The sequence below is a fragment of the Carassius carassius genome, chromosome 6 (genome assembly GCF_963082965.1).
Source record: "Carassius carassius chromosome 6, fCarCar2.1, whole genome shotgun sequence".
Lineage (NCBI taxonomy): Eukaryota > Metazoa > Chordata > Actinopteri > Cypriniformes > Cyprinidae > Carassius > Carassius carassius.
Window position 1 is genome coordinate 29,106,721 of NC_081760.1, and position 16,154 is coordinate 29,122,874.

The window sequence follows — 16,154 nt, forward strand, 5'->3', positions numbered from 1 at the left end:
TAAAAAAATTATAAATTAGAGACTATTTTAATTTTGGGGTGAACCTTTAGAAAAGCCACAAACAAGCGGTTAAGCCGAAATTAATCAAACTATAGGAAACTGACAAAGTGGCTAAGACATGAATCATAGTTTAATTCATTCAGTAAATTTACAGTGCGCTGTAATCTAGTCTTTATGGTTTTTACGTCACTACTACTGACCGGAAGTGCTGAGCGATGTCAAACCCGAGTGAATGATTGTTATTCCCACGATGTTTTGAAGACGTGTCTTTACATTTCTCAATTCAGTACCATTTTCACCCAGCTCCAAAATCCTTGAACGCTCAGTGAAACGTGCTGAAGGACGCTCAAACCTTCACCATGTCCAGTCGCATCGCTTTCCAGACTCAGCTCGCTTCCATCATGGAGGTGCTGGCGAACGCAGCGGTGGCTGAGATATGTAAACTCGTAGACGACGACTACGCGGTCATAAACTTACAGATGACTCAATGTCAGCGTGAAAACAAAGCGCTGAAGAGGAAACTTCACATACTGGAACTTAAGATGGCCCGAGGGTTCGCAGAGAGGAGGATTTATTCACTGAACCGCAACAACAGGGTTCAAGTGAGCGCCGCTTTGTCAGACAAATACAGGAACCAAACTAACGGTGTGTCTCTTCTACCGCCAGTGTCTCTGACACAACAAATAAATGATAAAGTTTGTGGTTAAAGTGCCGTGTTTTCTGTTGTTTTCCCGGTTTTCATCCACCCAGACGTCCTGTATGGAGCTCAGTTTAACTCGGGACTGTGGAGAGGTGGAGGGACAGATTCAGCTGCTCACCCAGCTGTCAATGAAAGTAACAGTTTGGTAAGCTGTTAACTCATAACTTATATCTATAGATCTAACGATAGTTTGACTGCCATAGACGTAAAAGATAGATAGATTAATAAAATAAATAAAATATTGAAGATATATTGACAGAATTCTTTTTTAAACATAAATGTTTAATATAAAGAGATTTATGAAATATTTCCTTTCATGAAAGACAGGAGATGCAGTATTATCAGAAGCAGACACAGTGCTGATCAAGGATGAGATGTTTGAGGAGGACCAAACGCAGACACTGTTCATCAGAGATGGTGGTGAGTGGATAGAAGAGTACAAGCCAACTGTTATAAAATTAACAGAGGTTAGGTTTCTAACAATACCTGTTTTAAAACTGGTCTTGACACTGTTTCTCTGCTTTAAGGAGTGAAAGAGACACCATCACAGACTGGAGAGGCAGGTTTTGGTGATGTTCAGATGGTGAAAGATGATGATCAGCTGTCTGGGATGCAGCAGCCGTCTTTGGAGGTCAGTGGATCTGACACTGCTCTTAAATCTGAGCCAGAGTTTGAGAGTATAAAGGGGATATCCCAAGAGCCCATAGAATCACGTGCTGCAGGAAAGTTTGATTTGAATGGAAAATCCAGTCCTATGAGGGATTTTTTAATGCAAGGGAGTGACAAAACAGACTCGTGGCTACAATCTTGCACATACATGAACAATGCAAGGCCGGCTGAGAGCCATTGCACAGGCACTTTGTGCCGTTCAGAGGTCATAGAGGTCGACTCTGCAGAGGAGGGGGAAGAGATTTCTGTCTGGGCTAGCAAAGTAGCACAAGGGAAAAGCCAGGATCCACGTGTTTTTACCCAATTCGCAAGGGAGGAATATCAGGATAGCAGGATCATCTTGCCTTCCTCCAATCCGCCTCTGGTGACGAATGACTTTGCAGCAGTGGCATCAACATCTTCAAAAATACAAGGCACGGACAGCCACTGTAATGTCAGAGATGTCTTGTTTAACCAACGAAGAGTTGCTCAGACTAGAAATGACAAAGTTCCTCGTGAAAAACTTTTTGCCTGCACATATTGTGGCAAAGTCTTCAACCGGCCCAAAAAGGTGGTGATCCACCAGCGGATTCACACGGGTGAGAAGCCGTTCAAGTGTAACACCTGCGGGAAGTTCTTTGCGGAGGCGGGAAACCTGAGAAAACACCAGAAAGTCCACACAGGAGAACGACCGTATAGTTGTTCTCAGTGTGGACAGACGTTCGCCTGGATACGAAACCTCAAAAACCACCAACAGAAGTACCATTCTGAGATCTTAACTGCAGAAGAACTGCTTTCTCTTGGAGTCAAATGTAAAAAATGATCACCAGATTGCTGCTCGTGTGTGTGTATTATACCACCATCATATCTCTTCTGTATAAGATTTTCATTTCAATTATAAACATGATTTACACAGTTTTTTTTTTAAGTCGAAGTGTGTTTTTATATAATTAGCAAATTCATAGTAAAGCTCTGTCCTCTGGTGTACTGTATAAAAATAAAAAATAAACAACTTAGTCGAAATACAGTTTTTGGTATAATAAGTGTTCAGCATGTTTAAATAAATATTTCTGCACTCATTTTGTGGTTGTCTTCTGAAGAACATTGGTCTTATAAAAATAATGACTCTGAAGGCAGGAAGTTGGAGGAAGTAAAACCTTATGAAATCATCAGGTGGTCACTGCTTTTGCAACCACAAGTGTAAAATATACAGTCGTGGCCAAAAGTTTTGAGAATTACATAAATATTAGTTTTCAAAAAGTTTGCTGCTAAACTGCTTTTAGATCTTTGTTTCAGTTGTTTCTGTGATGTACTGAAATATAATTACAAGCACTTCATATGTTTCAAAGGCTTTTATCGACAATTACATGACATTTATGCAAAGAGTCAGTATTTGCAGTGTTGGCCCTTCTTTTTCAGGACCTCTGCAATTCGACTGGGCATGCTCTCAATCAACTTCTGGGCCAAATCCTGAATGATAGCAACCCATTCTTTCATAATCACTTCTTGGAGTTTGTCAGAATTAGTGGGTTTTTGTTTGTCCATCCGCCTCTTGAGGATTGACCACAAGTTCTCAATGGGATTAAGATCTGGGGAGTTTCCAGGCCATGGACCCAAAATTTCAACATTCTGGTCCCTGAGCCACTTAGTTATCACTTTTGCCTTATGGCACGGTGCTCCATCGTGCTGGAAAATGCATTGTTCTTCACCAAACTGTTGTTGGATTGTTGGAAGAAGTTGCTGTTGGAGGGTGTTTTGGTACCATTCTTTATTCATGGCTGTGTTTTGGGCAGAATTGTGAGTGAGCCCACTCCCTTGGATGAGAAGCAACCCCACACATGAATGGTGTCATGATGCTTTACTGTTGGCATGACACAGGACTGATGGTAGCGCTCACCTTTTCTTCTCCGGACAAGCCCTTTTCCAGATGCCCCAAACAATCGGAAAGGGGCTTCATCGGAGAATATTACTTTGCCCCAGTCCTCAGCAGTCCATTCACTATACTTTCTGCAGAAGATCAATCTGTCCCTGATGTTTTTTTTGGAGAAAAGTGGCTTCTTTGCTGCCCTTCTTGACACCAGGCCATCTTCCAAAAGTCTTTGCCTCACTGTGCGTGCAGATGCGCTCACACATCCTTTCCTGAGCAAGCTCTGCACTGGTGGCACTCCGATCCTGCAGCTGAATCCTCTTTAGGAGACGATCCTGGCGCTTGCTGGACTTTCTTGGACGCCCTGAAGCCTTCTTTACAAGAATTGAACCTCTTTCCTTGAAGTTCTTGATGATCCTATCAATTGTTGATTTAGGTGCAATCTTAGTTGCCACAATATCCTTGCCTGTGAAGCCATTTTTATGCAACACAATGATGGCTGCACGCGTTTCTTTGCAGGTCACCATGGTTAACAATGGAAGAACAATGATTTCAAGCATCACCCTCCTTTTAACATGTCAAGTCTGCCATTCTAACCCAATCAGCCTGACATAATGATCTCCAGCCTTGTGCTCGTCAACATTCTCACCTGAGTTAACAAGACGATTACTGAAATGATCTCAGCAGGTCCTTTAATGACAGCAATGAAATGCAGTGGAAAGGTTTTTTTGGGATTAAGTTAATTTTCATGGCAAAGAAGGACTATGCAATACATCTGATCACTCTTCATAACATTCTGGAGTGTATGCAAATTGCTATTATAAAAACTTAAGCAGCAACTTTTCCAATTTCCAATATTTATGTAATTCTCAAAACTTTTGGCCACGACTGTACTTACCAATATCAGGACAGTGAAGCAGTCAGCACTGTGCAATAACATAACTTCTGGTTTTCCATATGAAACAACTAGGACATGATTAATAAAATGTGATGTATGATTAGATCCACATGCCTGACTAAAGGGAACGCAACCATTGTTAAATACTAATAAATAATACTCTGGTTGTTCAGCAGAGGCATAAACACTTACCCACTTTTTAAAGAATGAAACGTCCACAGCTGTTTGTACAGTCAGACTTCAGTTATTAGGGGCCTTATAACACCCTTTCAAGCCACTGAACAGAGTTCATCATAAACAAGAAATTACTAGTTAATTTGCACATGGAAAGCTTCATACATTTCAGTGAATTACCTTGATGTTTCTGTGCCAGCCAGGGCCATGTTGTAACACAAAACCTTGTTTCATGTGTCCAGCAGCAAAGACAGGTGGAAGTCGGAGAAGCAGAAACAATAGTGATAAAGGAGGATCTGAACGACCAGTGGGAAAGAAGCCAGGCACAAGCTGTAATTGTGCAAGATGGTGAGTAGAGGGCCGATGAGTCCTCTATTTGATGCTTAAGTCAGTGGTAGAATTAAATGTGTTTGTTATAATAACAATAGATGGATATATTTCATTAAAGGGAGAGTTCACCCAAAAATTAAAATTGTGTCATCAGCAGCTATCATATTTACATACTTCTGCCTGGCATCTAGTATACGATAAAATGAACATTCGTTCTCTTTCCTCAGTGGAGTCAAATACAGAATTTTGTAGCAGAAGACTTTCTACCTCACCAGCCACAAGCACAGATGCACCTGGTACAGAGAAGGTTTGTTGATTTACTCCTCTCTTTAGATGCAAAAAACTAGGACAGAGCTAAATAGTGGCAACAGGAAAGTGTTACGCTACAGCTGCAAAGTTAAAAGTAAGCCACTTTAGGATCCAAGAAAAAAAAATAATGATTATAGTTTTATTTTATTTCCAGCCCATAGAAGTGGAATTGTCCCATTCGAGTGAAAACGGACAGGATAGGAGCCAGAGAACCAACATTTCTCCATCCACCGGACTGCATGTACAGGGTGAGTAAATGAAAAGAAGTAAACGGATGATGGTTTAACCTTTCAATGCATATATACACTGCAGATGTACGTATACGCACACTATAAAAACATTTTTTTACTAAGCAGATTTGAATGTCATCTTAAATTTAGAACTAAGAGTATTTGCAGATTAAAATGGGTCTGACAGTATCTGAACATGTTTACGTCCAGGTACTGTTGAGTCCAGTCCAAGTAGGCCTCAACAGCACCAGTACCACAGGTTTGCTGTTCGACCTAGCAGGGGTCTAACAACAGGAGAAACCGCAGCTCTCACAGGCTCAGGACACTTACACAAGGGAACGGTGAAAAGCAGAACTCCACCCACGAACCAGGACTGCTTGTTGTATGACAGACCCGCAGAACCTAAAACCAGCTTCATGCACTGGCCCACACATCTATCCTGCTCATATACAGATTCAGACCAGGATCAAGACTGTATGCTGGTTCAGTCAGAGACTGTATCTTCTATTAGAAGCACCAAAGGTGGACAGGATGGAGCATCATCTACTCGAACACATGCTGTAAGAAATGCAGGAGCAGCAGAGGGGCCTATAAGAGAAGAGGAAAGCTGGACTCAAGCTGCCCTTTTGAGGCAAAGCCAAACTGAAGCCTCAGGTCAAATCAGTAGACCCGAAGTGATTCAGACGGAGACTGCAAGTAGAAGAAACCCTTCATATTTCACTGTGATTCCCCAAATGGTGTCTAACTTACCTCAGGCTTCTCATACCAGGCTGCAACTCCCAAATCACACGGAGAAAGGTAGACGGAAAAGCTACGTTTGTAAGTATTGTGGAAAGGCGTTCCCTGGGTTGTCCAACGTTGTGGCCCACCAGCGAGTGCATACAGGAGAGAGGCCCTTCAGGTGTGATACGTGTGGGAAGCTTTTCACAGAGGCAGGCAACCTCAAGAAACACCAAAGAGTTCACACAGGAGAGAAACCCTTCATCTGTCCCCGCTGTGGGAAACGATTCGCCTGGATCTGTAACCTCAAGACCCATCAGCAGTCGGCCTCCTGTGTAGGAGTCTGATATAACACATCTGGTGACAATGAAGGGCTTCCAACTCATGCCTCTTATGAACCCAGCAGTCCTCTGAAGGTCGAAGCAATCATCATAGTATTCATGGAAGAATTTACAAATGGAAGGAAAGGGGCATAAGAAATAAAAATGGATACATTAATAGGGAGATTAAGGTCGGTAGATTAGCATCGGTTAAAGCAATTTGTCTTCGGTGTTTTAATGTTGACTGGCCATGAATTGTAATATTAAAAGTGAGCAGCAGGTGGTGCCTGAGCACAAAAAAAGGAGCTTCCAGCGGCGTTTCCTTTTGTATTACCCGTACGGTATAAACGGGTTTCGCCATACAAAAAGTCTGCCGGTTTTAAGTGCTTATTGTAATTAAAGGTATTTAAACTTACAGCAATATTTTTGTGATTGTGATGCCACAATACGTTGTTTGTTTGGAATGTTGTGGCCACTCACCATCTCGCAGTAGCCCGGCTAGCTCAGTCGGTAGAGCATGAGACTCTTAATCTCAGGGTCGTGGGTTCGAGCCCCACGTTGGGCGCATTACTTTTGTAGTGCCTTTCTTTGTTTTGTTTTGATTTTGACTTTTAATGCTGGAGGACTTCTTATGAGGCCCCATCGAGCAAGCCTAGGATCAAAAATACTGAGAATATATGAGGATTAGCTGCTGAACCAGTTCAGGTCAGGGTCCGGCTATCCAATACTTGCACCCAATTCTGCACTAAAACTGTGTTGGTAATCCTGGATTGTTGGATTTTAATTTGGCTGGTAGGCTACTCCTGAAAATGTTATTATATGGCCTAAAACAATCACACACACACGCACGCACGCACGCACGCACCCACGCACACACACATACACACCCACACCCACATCTTGCATTTCCAGAACTCCAAATGACAACTCGCTGTGGAAACTTGAAATTCGTTTTTAAATATTGTAGATGTCTGCAAGATTAGATTATATGTGATTTAAAGATCTTTTGAAACCGTTATGATTCAAAGATATTAAATAAAACCGTAAATTGTAGAATCTGAGAATTACAAGTTGGGTTCTTTCTTCCAAAAAGGAGCTAAATGTAATGCTTGAAATAATAATAAAAACAATAGAGAAGTTAAATATATAGCAGAGGATGGTTTCGATCCATCGACCTCTGGGTTATGGGCCCAGCACGCTTCCGCTGCGCCACTCTGCTGTTAACAGGAAGGTGTGTAGTTTGTTTTAAAATGGTTTCTTTTATATACCACATGATACTTGATCATACCATTCTCCAGACGATATTCTATTATATTCTGAATGATACATGTGTATCTAAAATTCTAATAAACACTATTTAGAACTTTTTAACTTACAATACGAATGAATGTGTCGAATGAGTTTGGACTGTAAGAAAAAAATATTTCGTTCCCTGACCGGGAATCGAACCCGGGCCGCGGCGGTGAGAGCGCCGAATCCTAACCACTAGACCACCAGGGACTACTGTTCATCTCAAAACTGACAAAACATTTTAACTCTAAAATGCCTGCACTGACCATTTTCTAATTCTTAAATTAATTACTTGTAATAAATCAAAGGAGCATTTTCAAAATAGTAATAAACAAGAACATCAGCTATTTGTGTGTGTGTGTGTGTGTGTGTGTGTGTGTGTGTGTGTGTGTGTGTGTGGGTGTGGGTGTGTATGTGTGTGTGCGTGGGTGGGTGCGTGCGTGCGTGCGTGCGTGTGTGTGATTGTTTTAGGCCATATAATAACATTTTCAGGAGTAGCCTACCAGCCAAATTAAAATCCAACAATCCAGGATTACCAACACAGTTTTAGTGCAGAATTGGGTGCAAGTATTGGATAGCCGGACCCTGACCTGAACTGGTTCAGCAGCTAATCCTCATATATTCTCAGTATTTTTGATCCTAGGCTTGCTCGATGGGGCCTCATAAGAAGTCCTCCAGCATTAAAAGTCTTTCAACTGGTGCTGAACATGCAGGGACAGACAGCACTTTAAGAGCAAGAGCATGCAAATGTGGATATTTGTCCTTGTTGTGAGACAAGAACATAAGGGGGTCCTTCTCTATTGGAGAGCTCTGGATGTGTTCAAAGTATTTCATTACCTGAGTGACAATGCTGACAGTTGGGAGTGCTATGTTTCTTTTTATGAGTTTTATACATTGCCAGGAGTCGTGGAATCTTGGAATTTGGTGGAGAATGAGGTGGTTCTGCTGTAGGTCCCTCTCTGGCATGGATATTTTCCAGGCCAGCCATTTCAGCTTTAGCTATCAAGAAGTCTGGAAGAAGAAAAACAAAAATACATACCTTATTAATCAATTTGAAAATATATTGTAATGTGAATACAAGCTTTAGCATCAGAATTAGTAGTACCAGCAGAAGTGGTATTAATAGTAGTAGTAGGAGTAGCAGTTAACCCTTAAACAGGCAAGAGTGGAAAACGATAAGCAATAAATATTTTCATGTAATTTTTATTTCATCTGAGCTTAAGTAAAACATATCCAAAATAATTTTTGAAATATTTGATATATTTTGGATTTTATGAGTTGTGACTCCCAGTTCAAGTTGCCTGATTAGGGTATAAAAAAGGACCAAGTCATTAATCTGTTAACTGTTACTGACCTAGTTGCTACTGCATGATTAAAACAATTATATCCTATACTTTACCTGATGTAATGTTGACAAATTATATATCATTCAAAAGCTTACGAATTCAGCCTGTGAAAAACATTTGAAATCGGACCTTGCTTTACCATAAAAATGGTACTCTGTTACCCCCCGTTTTTTAAATAGGCATTAAAGTACACTATCCAAACTTAAATTGCTGTAATTTATGAACACTTTGGAATATAAACCTAAGGTTGGTCTTTTTTTAAAGAAGAAAATTAGCAGATTTTTAAAAAAAATGGGTGTATCAAAAACTTATAGAAGTTTAAATGTACTGTAAATAATATGCCCTATATTAATTTTATTTTATTTTATTTACTATAAATATTGTACATAACAGGTTTTACTCTAAAATTGGTATAAAATTAAAGCCTTGTGTCTAAATAAGTTATGTTACAAATTTGAAGTTGATATGAAAAAAATTGAGGTTCCTGTAAGATTTTATTTAGGGCGTCATACCACACACAGCTACTGGGAGTCATCAAAACTATTTTGAATTTTGCTTAATGATTTTTTCTCTAGATTTCTCTGTGAATTTTACTTCTATCTCAAAATAACCACCAAATATGAAATCCTGACACTTAGACCATTCCAATGATATGTTTGTTGCCCAGATTATAAAAAGTTTTGGTTCTAGAAGACCGTAATGCATTATGTTTTATGACACTTGACCCTGCCCACTAAGGGGGAGGTGACCGCCATTAGATTTTAAAGTACCATTTTCATGGTAAAGCAATGTCCGATTCCAAAATGGTTTTCACAGGATGAATCTTGGGCTTCTAAGCATTCAAATAGTATATGATCTATGATTATTACTAAAAGATTTTATAGAGAAAAAGACAACAGCAAAATAGAGTGCCAAGCATCCCACAGGTGGGACAGTGACAGTTATGGGGTTAATTTCTTTTACCAAGCTCCTCACCTAGTGGGTGGTGTCAGGTTTTGTATTACACAATTTATTTGAACTACTTTATAAAAAACCTTTTCTAATCTTGACAAAACACATATCATCAGAAAGTTCCGAGTCTCACGGTCCCATCTGCCAACTGTTCTTTGATATTGAGACTGAAATGTATAAATTTGATACAAGAGAATGCATAAAAAAACACCCAGTGGCTATTTTTGGTTCAACGCCTAAACATCTCATGGGAAGTTACATTTTGTGATATCAAATTAAAATTTAGAACACAAATTGGTTAGACATATGACTTTGATTTGATAATAATTTTAGAGTAAAAATTATTTTGTAAAATACCGGTATATATTTTATATAAAATATTTAGAGTACATTTGATTTACAGTAAATGTAATCATTTTTTTAAAATTACTTTTTCTTTTTTTTCAAAAACAAGACCAAACTTATGTCTATATTCCAAAACATTCGTAAATTACAACCATTTAAATTTAGTGTAATGTTACGTATATTCTCAATATTACTCAATATTCTCTTTTTTATACCCTAAACAGGCAACGTGACTCAGGAGTCACATACATTTCAAAACGTGCTAAATAACAAAATAAACAACATATCACTCAATTTTTTTCTTCAGCACCCTAAGACAATGTTCAGAATTAATGTTAGCAGTAATATAATTTTTTTTCCAAAAGAAAAGTAAGTTTAATATATAATCACCTACCTCAAAATCTGAATGTTCTCCACCACTGGAGCCATGATGGATTTAGATCAGGCTGACTAGATCACTGAAAACTTAAAGCAAATCATGTGACCAGCATACTTGAGACAGACCAGGCATTGATAAATGATAAAAGGATTTAATAAAAAAATTTGTTCTTATGCCCCAAAAAAGACAATAAAAATTATGTGACTCGTGGGTCACGTTGCCTGATTAGCCGTAGTACTTTAAAACACTTAAAAAATTATAAGTTAGCTTTTAATTCGTACGCTTTTATTCATGAATAATTTTTTTTAGATTTGTATTCATCGTCTTATCTTTTTTTATTCATTTTTCTTGATGGCTTGGTTGATGGCAAGTTTCCTCGATGAAGAACCACTGTCCACTGGAACTTGTGATGTTTACCACTGGAATGTATCAATGGTCAGCTGTGAGTTGTTGTTTTTTTGGAATGATGATAAATGTGATAAATAAATGAATAATTAACTGTGCATATTAGGGCCAACAAATTAAATTAAATGTATGCATTTAGCAGACACCTTTATCCAAAGCGACTTACAGTCCATTCAGGCTAACATTTTTTACCAAAAAAAATTTAACTAAATATTTTTTATGAGCATTACAACCAATAATATTCAATTCCATTGAGTTTATTAATGCAATGTCCAATCAAAGGCATTCAGATGAGTCATCGCTGAAATGCCACAGTTTTGTTGGGTGCTAAATTCTGCACTCTGCCACCTAAATCCACCAAATCTGCTATTTCATAGCATGTTTCGTTGTCCATTGCTAAATAACATGTTCATACTGCAGTGAAAATGAAAATTTGATTAATCTTTCAGCCCTATTTCTAACCTCATAAAAAGACATTACACACACTTTACAATAATGTGTCATTTGTTAACATTAGTTAATGTATTAACTAACATGAACAAACAATGAACAATACATTTATTACACTATTTATTTATTTTTGTTAACATTCATAAAAATATAGATGTTCATGCATTTTTAGTTCATGTTAGTTCACAGTGCATTTAAGTTAACTAACTTAATATTAATAAATGCTGTAGAAGGAATTTACATTTAATCATTTAGCAGACTCTTTTATCCAAAGTGACTTACAAATGAGAACAATAGAATCAGTCAGATTAACAAGAGAACAACAACAGTTTACAAGTGCCATGACGAGTCTCAATTAGTCTAGTGCAGAACGCATAGCCAGGTTTTTTTTTCTTCTTTTTTTAAATTTGAAAGACAAGAAAAGGAAAAGTGCTAGTATTTGTTGGTTAAGTCCCGGTCGAAAACAATGATTCTTTAGATGTTTCTTGAAAATGAGTAAAGACTGTAAAGCTGTACGAATTGAGATTGGGAGGTCATTCCACCAGCTGGACACAGTCCAGGAAAAGGTCCTTGAGAGTGATTTTGCACTTCTTTGGGAGAGCACCACAAGGGGTCGTTCACTTGCAGAGTGCAAACTTCTGGAGGGCACATAAGATTTAACCAGTGAGTTTAATTCAATTCAATTCAAGTTTATTTGTATAGCGCTTTTTACGATACAAATCATTACAAAGCAACTTTACAGAAAATTATGTTTCTACAATATTTAGTGGTAGCTTATAAGTGGTGGCTGTAAGTTTGTGCGCGTATGACAGGGTTTTTCTGAAAAATTAATACAAGACGTAGTCAGCCAGATGATGAACATTATTAAAAGCAAATTATATGATGCAGTCACACTTGTAGCAATATTTGTTAGTTCTGTTTGTTGATTCAGGGTTAGCATCGTCTGAGGTCCTCTGAGGTGTCAGCATCATCTCTTCTCAGGTGTTCTGGATCCAGACTGGAGCTTGTGTAAATCCTAGTTAGTTTATGCAGTGTTTTGGGGGAAGTGTAAAAAAAATGTGTAAGTAAAACTTACAAAGTATTATGAATAAGTGAAGTGTGGCCAGTCTCATAGAATACTTCCATCTGAGTCCAGAAAGACTCATTACATCCATAACACCCTGTAACAATAAATTCTGTAGTCAATAATACATATTTGTCTTTTTTTTTTTGTTACATTTATCTTATAAAACAAATATGTTAAAGGAATATTTTAAAAAAGAAAAGAAAAAATGTTGAAAGTGTTTTCACCCTCAGGCAATTCAAAATGATGAGTTTCTAAATCAGAACAGATTTGGAGAAACTTAGCAGCACTTGCTCACCAATGGATCCTTTGCAGTGAATGGGTGCCGTCAGAATGAGTAATCCAAAAGTAATCCAACTGACTCAAGACCATCAATGAATGTCTTGTGGAGTGAAAAGCTGTCTGTTTGTAATAAACAAACCCACTATCAAGGAATTTTAACTTCTGGCCAAATCCATAATAAGCCCATAATCTAAACTCTAACATCAAATTCCAACGAGAAATGAATTAAGAATAGTTTTCACTTGTAAATAGAGCTTGACAGGAAACAGGAAACTTGATCCTTTGCAGTTTGCTTATAGAGTTGAGCATGGAGTTGAAGATGCCGCCTTCACTCTGCTGGATAAGGTAAGGTTGGAAAATATTTGGATGCAACATATTTCTGTGTTAGGATTTTATTTTAGCATTTTTCTTTCGCTTTTTACACTGTGAACATTAATACACCTTTAGGATGGCTGGAGGAGTTGCAGGTGCGCCAAACTCTTATTAATGGATTCATCATTTTTTAAGGGGATGTTCACAGCATGTGCTGGTAAATATAAAAAAGTCTGAGAAATTTCACTGGAAATTTTAGAATTATCACATTTTTCAAGATATGGGGCAGAAAATGTATAGATCTATATAATTTGTATAATTTCATATAGTTAATATCACATGAAGAGTGTCGTTTTTCTCCAAAAGTCAGCAAAATTACAAATGTGATATTGATTTTATGCAACAGTTTAATAAGTTAATATCAAGAGACTTACGTTTTAGACAACATATTCCCTGTTTTTGCTCCATTTCTAAAAACAAAAATAATTTAAAACACAGCCACTGTTTTGCGTCTCTGGGGAACATGACAGTGTTTCGTTCCTGAATGAATCAACCGATTAAATGATTCGGTTCAATCGCAATGACTCACTTATTAACAGTGACTCGCTGACATCTACTGGCGGTTTTAATTTCACAATTAAGGTACATTTTCATTTTTAAAATAATTTCAAACATCAGTTTCCAATGATCTATGTTTAAAATATCAAAACGTTATTTATTTATCTGTAATTGCAGGTTAAAGTATTCCATGTCCCACAGAGCTGCATTAAACAGTGTGTAAAAACATCTAAATGACGCTTCAGATGCAGCTTCTGTTTTCTCTGCATTGCAAAGATACATTTTGTTGATTCTGATTGCATTTTCTTTGGTAACAGCCCAAATGTTAGTATTTAACCTAAAAGAGGGTGCACACTTTTAGAAAAAATGTCGTAAAGGTAAAAAAAAAAATAATAATAATTGGAGTCAGCTGTTAGATATTTAAGCTAATAAGATATCAGCACAATAACACACTCAGCAAAATATTGTTTAATCGTCTTGTTATCGATAAAATCCTAGAAATCACAGATATACATTTTTGTCAATATTGCAAACCCTTTTTATTTTGATGCACCACCCCAAGATTTACTGTGGCCTCATCTGGCCACCCCTATTACATTTTTCTGGGGGTGCCACTGATTTTAATGCAAATGAAATGACCTGTTGATAATGATATTTTGACACTTATAAAATATGCAGATGACATGGCCTTGGCAGAATGTGTAAAGAATATTCAATCGTTATACTTACCTCAGTTTGGTTCATTTTCTCACAATTTGGATGGAGGAGAGATCTTTGTAGCTTAATATTAGTAAAACTAAAGAAATGTGTTGTGAGGCTAATAATGTATGAGCACATTGTAAGCCTTTGTTATGTAATGGAGATGAAGTTGAGCAGGGGGGGGGGGGGGGTCTTTTAAATATTTAGGTACAGAGATTGACTCCCAATTTTCTTTTGATAAGAATTCAGACAATGTTTTTAAAAAGGCTTTTAAGCTTATTGAGTTAAATGAGGAGTTTTAATATTGAAAAGGACAACGTGATAGTTGAATATAAATCACTTTTCTTACTTTTAATATTGTATCCTGTTTCAACTTTATTTCTGTTAAATGCAAAAAAACTCTTAAGGATTATAAATGTGGCAAGTAAAATAATTGGTGAGAGACAAGTACCTCTCACTGATCTTTATACTATTAAAAAGGAAAGCCTCTGTTATTGTGGGAGACTCTTGCGTAGTTCATTTCAGTTCATTTCAAGTCAGAGTATAAGACCTTTATTCCAATTGCCATTGGTATTTTAAATAGGATCATAAGATGATTTTTTTTTATAAAAGTTGTGGATTTAAGTTGATGCATGTAATGTTAATTGTTATTGTAATCGTTATTTGTATTGATTGTTGAACCTTTGTCTAAAGGGAGTAGACAATAAAGCTTTTTGAATTTGATTTTGATCTGTGGATATTTCTCTTCTGATTAAGATGACTTTTTCACTGGAGAAGGCAATGTGCAGGACTGAGGATTCATAGCTGCAACAGTTTGAAGTTAAAAACGTCTTGATGGATTTGCTTTTTACAAAAATGCAGCTTTTTGCTTCACAAGCTGTTAACTGGCAGACTGGAGTTTTATGGATTACTTGATTATTGTGGTGTTTGATTTGAATTTTTGACTTTATTCTGACAGCACCCATTCACTGCAGAAACTGGGAAGCAAGTGATGCAATGCTAAATTTCTCTAAATCTGTCCCAATGGATGAACTCATCTACATCTTGGATGACCAGAGGGGGGTAAAATTACCAGCAAATGTAAATTTTAGGGTGAAATAATGCTTTAATATCATCCACTAGAATATGCATTTTAAAAAACACTAAATGTAAATGTAAATGTACTATATATATATAGTATATATATATATATATATATATATATATATATATATATATATATATATATATATATATATATATATATATATATACTATATACTATATATCTTTAAGATGTGCAAAGCCAAATGTTTCAAAAGTATCCAAATGATTTTAAAATCCTTGTTTCCTTATTTTCATGTGTTGTTTTTCTCTCAGGCCATTTGTAGCCCTGCACTGTTTCAGTCTGTCACTCTCTCTGTCCCTCTTTGGCTGGTTTTCCGGATTCACACAATATGGATATATTCATTTAAAATGGTAATTTTAATGAATTTATGTTGGGCGCATTTCTGAACATACATTAAAGTAATTGGATCTCAATGCTTTAAATGTTTAATTTCAGTGGCTTAATGATTAGTAGTACATGAGGAAGAAATTCTGCAGACTGCATTAAAGGAAAAATCCTATTAGCAGGAATGAGGGCATTATGCATCTGAAAAAATTAAAGTATTTAATCATACCACTGTCTCTTTTTCCATCAAATCTTTCTCTGTTTCCTTGACCACTGAGAATATCTTAATATATAAAAATCTAAATAGATTATATAAACTCTTTCACATGCCTTTATCCCCATTTATTATTATTAGCATAACATCTCTCCTAGTCATATCTTGAAAAATGATGAAAAACAAATGCTGAATTTTCTAACTTTTATAACCGTCAAGCTCAATTCATTTG

At 37.0% G+C, this 16,154-nt stretch overlaps 1 protein-coding gene and 2 non-coding genes across 3 annotated transcripts; 2 read left to right on the forward strand and 1 right to left on the reverse strand.

The window, feature by feature from the left end:
• Positions 1-82: 82 nt before the first annotated feature.
• On the forward strand, positions 83-6,223 carry LOC132141686 (zinc finger and BTB domain-containing protein 49-like). The gene is made up of 8 exons (XM_059551353.1): positions 83-645; positions 751-845; positions 1,024-1,120; positions 1,228-1,331; positions 4,530-4,635; positions 4,845-4,924; positions 5,081-5,174; positions 5,367-6,223. The coding sequence occupies exons 1-8, from the start codon at positions 360-362 to the stop codon at positions 6,221-6,223; spliced, it is 1,719 nt and encodes a 572-aa protein (XP_059407336.1). The 5' UTR covers positions 83-359.
• A 465-nt stretch (positions 6,224-6,688) lies between these two features.
• Positions 6,689-6,761, forward strand: trnak-cuu (transfer RNA lysine (anticodon CUU)). The gene has a single exon. It is a non-coding gene; the product is annotated as a tRNA-Lys (tRNA).
• Positions 6,762-7,624: 863 nt separating this feature from the next.
• trnae-cuc (transfer RNA glutamic acid (anticodon CUC)) lies at positions 7,625-7,696 on the reverse strand. Its single transcript has one exon. It is a non-coding gene; the product is annotated as a tRNA-Glu (tRNA).
• Positions 7,697-16,154: the final 8,458 nt, after the last annotated feature.

What these genes read in the sequence shown, in the direction of transcription:
- LOC132141686 (XM_059551353.1), top strand. Translation starts at nt 360, where the DNA reads ATGTCCAGTCGCATCGCTTTCCAGACTCAGCTCGCTTCCATCATGGAG. An exon ending in TGCAGCAGCCGTCTTTGGAG is followed by an intron (nt 1,332 to 4,529) that starts GTCAGTGGATCT and finishes TCATGTGTCCAG; the next exon opens with CAGCAAAGACAGGTGGAAGT. An exon ending in ATGCACCTGGTACAGAGAAG is followed by an intron (nt 4,925 to 5,080) that starts GTTTGTTGATTT and finishes TTTTATTTCCAG; the next exon opens with CCCATAGAAGTGGAATTGTC.